This window comes from Macaca fascicularis, chromosome 4 (genome assembly GCF_037993035.2).
Source record: "Macaca fascicularis isolate 582-1 chromosome 4, T2T-MFA8v1.1".
Taxonomy (NCBI): Eukaryota; Metazoa; Chordata; class Mammalia; order Primates; family Cercopithecidae; genus Macaca; species Macaca fascicularis.
The window spans coordinates 132,285,066-132,293,836 of NC_088378.1; the positions used below are offsets into that span (position 1 = coordinate 132,285,066).

Below are 8,771 nucleotides of genomic sequence, written 5' to 3' on the forward strand. Positions count from 1 at the left end.
GAGCACATCTATCCGGTTTAGCCCAGAAACATCCATCCAACTTGGAGGCAGAAGGAGAGACATGAAGCACTCAGGAGAACCTGGTGGGTCTCTTTGAAGGGTCCAGGACACTGACTTGCTGCTGTCCATGGAAACAAAGGCCGGGAGGGGGTGGCCGGCCTGTTTGCACTCACAGCATAGCACTTAGTGCAGCCAAGCTGAGCCGCACTGTTCAAACAGTCTCCCCAGCCTCCAGACACCTGCGCCGAGGAGGAGGGCAGGGCAGGCGGCAGCCTGGGCACAGGTCCCTAGGTGCTTACTCCTCACCTGTTTCCCACCTCTCCCCCATAGCCAGCCCCACGGCCCTGGCAGGGTCCTGGCCACAGCATGCCCAATGCTGGGCTCTGCAGCTGCTGGGGTGGCCGGGTGCTGCCTCTGCTGCTGGTCTATGTCTGTTACCTGCTGCTCGGTGCCACCATCTTCCAGCTGCTAGAGAGGCAGGCGGAGGCTCAGTCCAGGTACCACTTTCAGTTGGAGAAGCTGCGCTTCCTGGAGAACTACACCTGCCTGGACCAGTGGGCCCTGGAGCAGTTTGTGCAGGTGAAGGGGAGTGATGTGGGATGGGGATGGAGAGGCTTGGGAAGGTTGGTGGAATGGGGGTTCCTGTGGCAGATCCAGAGTCCTCACCCAGGGACTGATGCCCCATGTGGAAACAGAGTGTGGTGGGAACAGAGAGCCTGGTGAGATCTATCCTGGATTCTGGCCCCAGGTCTACAACTGGATTGATGTGTGACCTTGAACAGGTCACTTAACTCTCTAGACCCAAATAGCCTCATCTATAAGGCAACAAGAATAACCATATCTATACTGCAGACATTTGACAGCAGATTAAAAGCACTCTCTAAGCTGTCACTTGCTGGATGAATGGGAACTATATGTCAGTGTTATCAGCGCTGTCCAAATTTCCTCCTCCCACACTTTCATACTTCCCCTTCCCCAACTCCAGGGCTGCGGCTCCTTCTGCCCTCTCCTCAGCTCATATCCCTGGGCAGAGGGCTGCAGGTGGGAGACACAGATAAATGCCAGGAGCAGCCACCACCAAGCTGGCCTTTCCTGGCCTGTTTGTACCTGGAGTTGGGTTTGGTGGGCAATGGCCAAGGTAACTGAGCTTACCAGCACTGCACCCAGATGGGGCTCTCTCTTGGTAACAGAGTGGGTTACCCCCTGCCTGGGTCCTTTCTGCTTCCCTCTTTCCCAGAAACAAGGCAAAACCACGTGTTGTGGAGGGAGGTGAATACATCTGAAACAGGCGCTGGAGCGAGTGACAACAGCCCCTGCAAAGGAACAGAGCAAGTGCCGAATCACCTTGATAACTGGCATTTACTGAGCCCTTACAATGTGCCTAAAACAGTGGGAAACACGGTCTTCACGACCAGCTTAATCCAATCATGATCCACTCATCAGCTGACACTGAGTGTGTTACAGGTGTTTTCTCATAATTAGCTATTACAATCTCTACCTCCAGTTTGTAGATGGGAACTGAGGTAGAATATGTTGGCCAAGGCTGCACGGCTACTGGTAGAGACAGCACTCACTCTCAGGCCGCTGGCTCTGGAGACCTGGGTCTTCGCGGCACAAATTAGTGTAAGTGTTGGGGGCAGGATGTAGCCTGAAGCAGCAGTTCTCAAAGTGTAGCCCCGGGACCAGAATCAGCACCACCTGGGAGCCTGTTAGAACTGGAGATGTCAGGCCCCACTCCGCACCTGCTGACTCAGGAACTCCAGGGATGGGTCCTGCAGGCTGTGTGTCAACAAGCCCTCCAGGTGATGTTGAGGCCCCTCAAGACTGAGAACAGCTGGCCTAGAAGATGATGCGTGGCCTGGGTGGTCACAGAGAACGTTCTGTAGCTGTGAGAGACCAGGAAATGAGGCCTCCAGCTTCAGGTTTTACTCTCTTCTCCCTGATAGATAAGGTTAGTCAAAGATGGGGGGCCATCGTACCACATCAGGGTTCAGAACAGTTCAGGGGCCTCCCAAAACCCTGGGAGTAAGGCAGAGGCCCTGGAGAAGCTGAAACCTCCTCCTCCCTTAGCTCCGCATTGGAGGTGAGAGCCAAGCTGGAGGGCGTGGGAAGGCTGGGTAGCTGCGACCTAACTCGCTCCATAAACCAAGAAGAAGGGAGGCGATTCTCTTAATTGCAGCCCTGAAGGGGTTGCCACTGATTAGTCCCGGGGGCCTCCCCAGGGAAGACAGGACATCCCTTTCCCTGAGAGTCCTCAGTCTCGGAAGAGAACCTTCCTTGCCGGGGCAGTTGAGCTGGGCGGCAGAAGAACGCTGGGGTGAGATTCTGGAAGAAGACACATTCCTGTTGAACTCTCACACACACACGGCAAGTTAAGTAATTAGTATTAAAAGCAGTATTAAAAATTACCTCCGTGAGGAAACACTGCTTGCCCAGGTTCACAGAACTGGGAAGTCAAGAACCCGCGGCCGCCTGCATCCGGCCCCCGGCACTCAGCACCCTCAGCAGGATGAGGGCCGCAGGCTGGCAGCGGGGGACGGCCCAGGACTAGAGTGCTGCCTCCCAAGAGTGAGGGGCTCCAGAGAGCGAGCATGTTCGGGAATGTTGGGCCCTGGCCACTTTGTGAGTGTGGGAAAGAGAGGGAATCCAAAGTCCACATCTTAAGAGGCCAGTTCCCGTCAAAGTGAGGAAAAGCAGACAGCCTGTGACCGCAGATGCCCTGACTGGCTTGGCCCACCAGGGCCACCCTAGCTCTGAGCTAAGCACACCCACCCAGCCAGCGGGAACCGGTTCCCATAGGAATTGGAAGCCAGAACTGTTGTGTCCCTGGCTTCCTCCTGCCTTTGGGGCTCTTCAACAAGTGGCAAGGCTGTGCTGCTGCTCTGGGACAATCCACAACTAAAGAGAGGGAAGGAGGCAGTGGAGGAGACAGCCCTGCCCATTCTCCAAGGGCCTGGGCCCAGGGACTGGAGTTTGTCAGCGGTGGGGCGGTGTGGGGAGGTGTTGTAGGCTTGAGCCTGCAAAGGTTTGGGTCCTGTAAAAACACATGCAACACACATACAGACAAACATACACACATGTGCAACATACAGTTGCCATGCACAACACATGCATACAACACATCACATATAAACAACCACCACACACACACACACACACACACTCACACCCGCCACCTTTGTCCTAGCCTCTGTTGGAATTTCTCCCATAGGCAAGGGCTGGGGCTCACTAGAGAGCAGCAAAGAGCAAGGGTGCCCACTCACCTGGACAAGTAGGAAACACAGGGTTCTCTGTCCCACCACTGGCTTCATGGCAGGCAGCCCATGGCTTCCCTATGATCCCTGTGTTCCCCAGCAATCCCTTCCAGCCACACCCAACCTGAAATCCTCCCATTGTTCTAACAGCTGATGTTCGTGCCATCCTTTTGGCCACCAGCAGCATCTCCCACGGGACCCCTCCCTGAGCATCGTCCACCTCACCCCTCAGGCCCATCTCCCGCCCCAGCCCATGCTTGCAGTCTACACCTTAGTCAGCCCTGGCCAGTGGAACAGATACTGGAGTTGAAGTCCAGTCACCTTGCACAGGTCACTTAGCCACTCTGAGCCTTCATTTCCTTTTTCCATGAAATGGGAACAATATCATCTAAGAGTATCATTAGATGACACAGAAGCATGCTGCCAAGAGCATGGCAACAACTGGTGCCCAGTAACCATCAGCTCCTTCTTCCTCCCCTGCCATGCCACCCCCCAACAGGTCATCATGGAAGCCTGGGTGAAAGGTGTGAACCCCAAAGGCAACTCCACCAACCCCAGCAACTGGGACTTTGGCAGCAGTTTCTTCTTCGCAGGCACAGTCGTCACCACCATAGGTAAAGGGCTGGGGTACAGGAGAGCTTCCCCAAGACTCCTGTCTTAGTTTGGGCTCCCCAAAAGCAGATGCTGAGGTGAGGATGTGGTGTGTCTAGATGATTCAGGAAGCCCAGGGAAGGAGTGGGTAAGTGAAACAGTAGGGAGAAGAAGGCAATGAAATTTGCATTAATGAGCAGATTACTGGCTTGGGTAACTGGGCTCATTTCTGCTTGGGACCCTTTGAAAGGCTAGATGGAGCCCATCCTCAGAACAGTCCAACGAGGGACAAGAATGAAGAGCCATTTAGCTACCAACTCCTGCCCTCAAAGGTTGAGAGCTGGCCCCGAGTATATTAGTTCCCCAGCATTTTGAAACTTTCCATAGACCAAGCACACTCCTTCGGCCAGAAGAATCTCTCAGGTAGAGAGAGATGTGCAAAAACTTGGAGCAGGGGGTGATTTGTATACAGGAACTGTCCACCAAAGCTGCAGGTGGTATTTTGTGTGTTCTGAGGGAACAGGGCACTGACAGCAGCTGCTACACCCCCTTGGCCAGAAAACTCACTCCATCCCACCCCAAGGAAGAAACCGCCAGATCCAGGTCTACCCCATCCATTCAGTTAAGTCCAATTCCACATACTTTCCTAGAACTCAGGCGACATTCCAGGCAGAGTGATGGAGTTGGGGGTGGGAGATACAAACTTGGATCAGACCCAGGCTCAGCCCGCAAGGAACTTCCAGTCCAACAAAGAGGAACACCATAAATACACACACACACACAAAAAAACAATAATAGAAGACAAAGTCGATAATTACATAGCAATAACATAAAACACTATGGAGAACCACACCCAGTAGGGAGAAGGAGCGTGGTAGTCAGGAGGGCTTCATGGAGGCAGGGTCATTTGAGATGGGCCTTCAAAGATGAGCAGGAGTCCTATAAATAAAAATCATTCCAGGCCAGGCGCGGTGGCTCAAGCCTGTAATCCCAGCACTTTGGGAGGCCGAGACGGGCGGATCACAAGGTCAGGAGATCGAGACCATCCTGGCTAACACGGTGAAACCCCGTCTCTACTAAAAATACAAAAACCTAGCCGGACGAGGTGGCGGGCGTCTGTAGTCCCAGATACTTGGGAGGCTGAGGCAGGAGAATGGCGTGAACCCGGGAGGTGGAGCTTGCAGTGAGCTGAGATCCGGCCACTGCACTCCAGGCTGGGCGACAAAGCGAGACTCCATCTCAACAAAAAAAAAATCATTCCAGCAGAGTTCAAGGGAACAGGGGAGCTTCTCCTTCTCGCCCCCAGAGGTGGTGGCAGACAAACCTCAGCTAGAGTCTGGGGAAGAGGAACAGAGGGCGTTCTGGAGTCTCCATATTTGCACACGTCCCCCTTCCCTTGCAGGATATGGGAACCTGGCACCCAGCACAGAGGCAGGTCAGGTCTTCTGTGTCTTCTATGCCCTGTTGGGCATCCCGCTTAATGTGATCTTCCTCAACCACCTGGGCACGGGGCTGCGTGCCCACCTGGCCACCATTGAGAGATGGGAGGACCGGCCCAGACGCTCCAAGGTATGCCCCCTAACTCCCTTACAGGCCTGCTATGACAGATCTGTTGCAAGTGGAGTCCTCCAGAAGCCGATGCTGAGATGGAGTTTGGCGTGCATGGTGTTAGGGGTAGATGCCTATGAAAGAGGAAGGGTGAAGGCAGGGTTGGGCAGAGTGGGGAGCTGGATTTCTATGCATGCTCTACAAAGGCTTGGCCTCAAGGAGCTCTACAGCATGTGCGAGCTGTCAGAGTTGTCCCACAGTGGGTGGAACCAGCCAGGCTTTCATAGCTGCCTCAGTCAGGCACTGGGTGTGGCCTTCCCAAGAAGGGTATGCCCCTGGCTAGGAGGTTCCCTGCAGCTGAACACCCTGAAGAGGTGGCAGCTGGTCTACCATCCTCCTTTGAGTGGGGGATCTCTGCAGCACATCTTCAAGGTCATCACAGAACTCCAACATCCTTTTGTGCAGTAGCAAACAAGCTCTGCAGGCTGCCCAGCGTGCCCCCAGTGCCCACCCTCGGCCAGCCGCTTGCAAGGCCAGAGGCACACAAGACAGTTCAATGATACTTTTCTGTTCCAGATCTGAGTCCCCGGGGAGCCTGTTCAAGTGTGATCCCCAAGCCCAGATGGGTCTCCAAATCGCTCCTTGACCCACTAATGCAATCCCTCTGCCCAAATCTTTCCCTGGGTGGGACAAGGTCATGCAAACATAGCTACAACCTCCACTCAAGGGTCTGCAGGGCAGGGAAGGGGCCTAGCTATGGCCCAGTCCCATTCCCAAGTTTACCCCAGACTCCCCCCAACCTCATACAATCCTGGAGACTTTCAAGTGGACTCAGGGGCCAACTCCCTCCCTCCCAGGTACTGCAAGTCCTGGGCCTGGCTCTGTTCCTGACCCTGGGGACGCTGGTCATTCTCATCTTCCCACCTATGGTCTTCAGCCATGTGGAGGGCTGGAGCTTCAGCGAGGGCTTCTACTTTGCTTTCATCACTCTCAGCACCATTGGCTTCGGGGACTATGTTGTTGGTGAGAACAAAACAGTCACATTATCTCAGGGTGAGGGGGCCCACTGGGATTTGGGGGACGGAGAGATGTCAGCTGAGGACAACTATTGAGGATAAGATAGCCCCTGGCCATTCAAGGGAGCCAAACCAATGATTTCTGGGGCTACTGTGGATTCTAAGCAACATTCTCAGAAGTTTCTGGTCTAGGACCCATCACCACCCCGCAGAGACCTACCTCCACTGCTGTTCCTTGCTATGAGGAAGAGGGAGAGAGCATCCTGGCTGGTGAGGGTCCCTATGGAAACTGGAGGTGGCTGTGCTCTGAGATGCCTGGCATTGATGCCATTCCCTTCCCTGGCAGGCACAGACCCCAGCAAGCATTATATCTCAGTGTACCGGAGCCTGGCAGCCATCTGGATCCTCCTTGGCCTGGCGTGGCTGGCGCTGATCCTCCCACTGGGCCCCCTGCTTCTGCACAGATGCTGCCAGCTCTGGCTGCTCAGTAGGGGCCTCGGCATGAAGGATGGGGCAGCCCCTGACCCCAGTGGGCTCCCCAGACCTCAGAAGATCCCCATCTCTGCATGAGGCCCCCAGGGGGGCCCAGAAACCCCTTTCATCCTCCTCAGTCCCACCCTATCTGCTCTCTGGATTTCCAGCCCTGCCTTCTCCTCTCCCAACCCCCTCACTTCTCAGCCAGGGCTGGTCTCAGGAGCTCTCCCAAGAGAAAAAGGAGACAGGTATGTCCAAGAAAGTAACAGAGAGGAGATATGAGATAGGATTGAAGACATGTGTGGCTGGAGAGGTGCACCCTTGTCCCAGAGCCCCTGCCACAGCCTTCCACCCAAAGGTAGCCTGGAAGAATGGCCAGATTTCCATTGTCCTCCCCATGCCCCCTTCCAAGAGACCTTACACAAACAAAGGATGACTTTACTTTTGCCTCATTTGATACCTGCACAGTGCATTTGCCAAGCCCCTATTATGTGCCAGGTGCTGAGCCAGGGTCTATGCCAGGGTCTGGGGATACAGCAGTGGACGTGCCTGCCCTTGATGTGCCTTTAGTTGCTAGACAAGCAAAGAGGCAGCCCCAACACAGTGCCCAAAACGCTATAATAGGAATAGCCCCGGGGTTGATGAGAGCCCATGGGATGGCTGTAGGGAGCATCAAAGAGAGGGGAGAGCTGGGCAGAGACTTTGGAACAATCTTAGTGAAAAGAGGATCTCTGCCCTCAGGAAGCTCTCAGCCGAGGGGCAGGCGAGCTGCCTCTCAAAGCTCGCCAGCTCCCCAGGGCTGTCTGTGAACAAGGCTTAGGACCTCTTGGGTGTCCCACCCACTTTCCTGGACATGGCCTCCCCTGACCCTCACAGGCCACCCCCTTAACTTCATCACTCCCCTGGGCTCCTGCCTTCTCAAGAGCCTTTCCAAACACCCCCTGGGAAGCCAGAGAGCCAGCAGATCCCAGGATCCTTCCAGAAAGTGAGGTCCATGGACGTCTGGCCTCTCTCAGGAATACATTATCCAGATCTGGCCTTTCCCCTGCCAGATTGCAACATCCCTGACCAGAAGGAGAGATTTAGACCACTCCATCCGGAGGCCTGGAAACTTTGGCCTTTGCCTCTCCCACCATCCAACAGCAAGCGGGCACCTACGTGGCTGGGTTCCTCTGCATAGGTCTGAGGCAAGGCTGTGGAGCCAAGGAGGCTCCAGGCAGGAGACCGAGGGGAAGCTCTACAGCAGCAAGAGGAGTCCAAGTCACACCCCAGGACTTCCCCATATCCAAGAGAGGACTGGGAAGCTGAGGACTCATGGACTCTTCACACAGCCTGGACACTTCCTCCACTCCGGGTAGAGGGATTTCGGGGACCTTCTCAGAAGCAAGGAGTGGACAAGCCTCTTGGTTAAGGCTCCTCTTACCTCCCAAGTTCATGGACAAGTGGCAATCAGCTGGGGTCCCTCTTTTGGGGTACAAAGGAAAGGACAGAGGTGTGGGAGACCCAAGGTGGTCTTGAGATTGACAGACAGCAAGTCCTTGGAGATAGCTCCCCAGTCCAAGAACTTAGGCAGGGTCCCCAAGACAATAAAGTTGGTCTCTCCTATCTCCTCCCTCTGAGTGAGGTTTCCAGGAGTCCCTCCTATTGTTCATTTCAGGAAATGTGAGGGGGCTCTGGGCCCCTTCCCTCAGCGCCTGTGGTCACCCAGCAGCTTTCTCCTTCTCCCTGGCCTAGGCCTATCGGGTGGGCACCCCGCATACATTTGAGGCGGAGCCAGATGCCCACAGTCTCAGAGCCTCTTTTTGTCCCTGGGATTGGATCCCAGGGCTGGGTGGGGCCAGGCTGTCCCATTCCCCAGCACTCCTCCTCCCTGGAGAAACCGGGCACT

General features: G+C 55.1%; 1 protein-coding gene across 4 annotated transcripts; it reads left to right on the plus strand.

The window, feature by feature from the left end:
• The first annotated feature begins 204 nt into the window (after nt 1–204).
• On the plus strand, nt 205–8,488 carry KCNK16 (potassium two pore domain channel subfamily K member 16). 4 transcript variants are annotated; one of them, XM_005553103.5, is made up of 6 exons: nt 205–579; nt 3,754–3,868; nt 5,248–5,414; nt 6,251–6,416; nt 6,756–6,896; nt 8,064–8,488. In XM_005553103.5, the coding sequence occupies exons 1-6, from the start codon at nt 367–369 to the stop codon at nt 8,189–8,191; spliced, it is 930 nt and encodes a 309-aa protein (XP_005553160.1). In that variant the 5' UTR covers nt 205–366; the 3' UTR covers nt 8,192–8,488. The 4 variants fall into 4 exon arrangements, with proteins under 4 accessions (XP_005553160.1, XP_005553161.1, XP_065400155.1 ...); XM_005553104.5 differs by having other exon boundaries at nt 6,756–8,488; XM_065544083.2 differs by lacking the exon at nt 6,756–6,896.
• Nucleotides 8,489–8,771: the final 283 nt, after the last annotated feature.

Coding starts and splice junctions, on each gene's coding strand:
- KCNK16 (XM_005553103.5), top strand. CDS start 367: ATGCCCAATGCTGGGCTCTGCAGCTGCTGGGGTGGCCGGGTGCTGCCT. Junction 3,869..5,247: donor CACAGTCGTCACCACCATAG/GTAAAGGGCTGG, acceptor CTTCCCTTGCAG/GATATGGGAACCTGGCACCC. Junction 6,897..8,063: donor CTGCCAGCTCTGGCTGCTCA/GTAGGGGCCTCG, acceptor TCCTCTGCATAG/GTCTGAGGCAAGGCTGTGGA.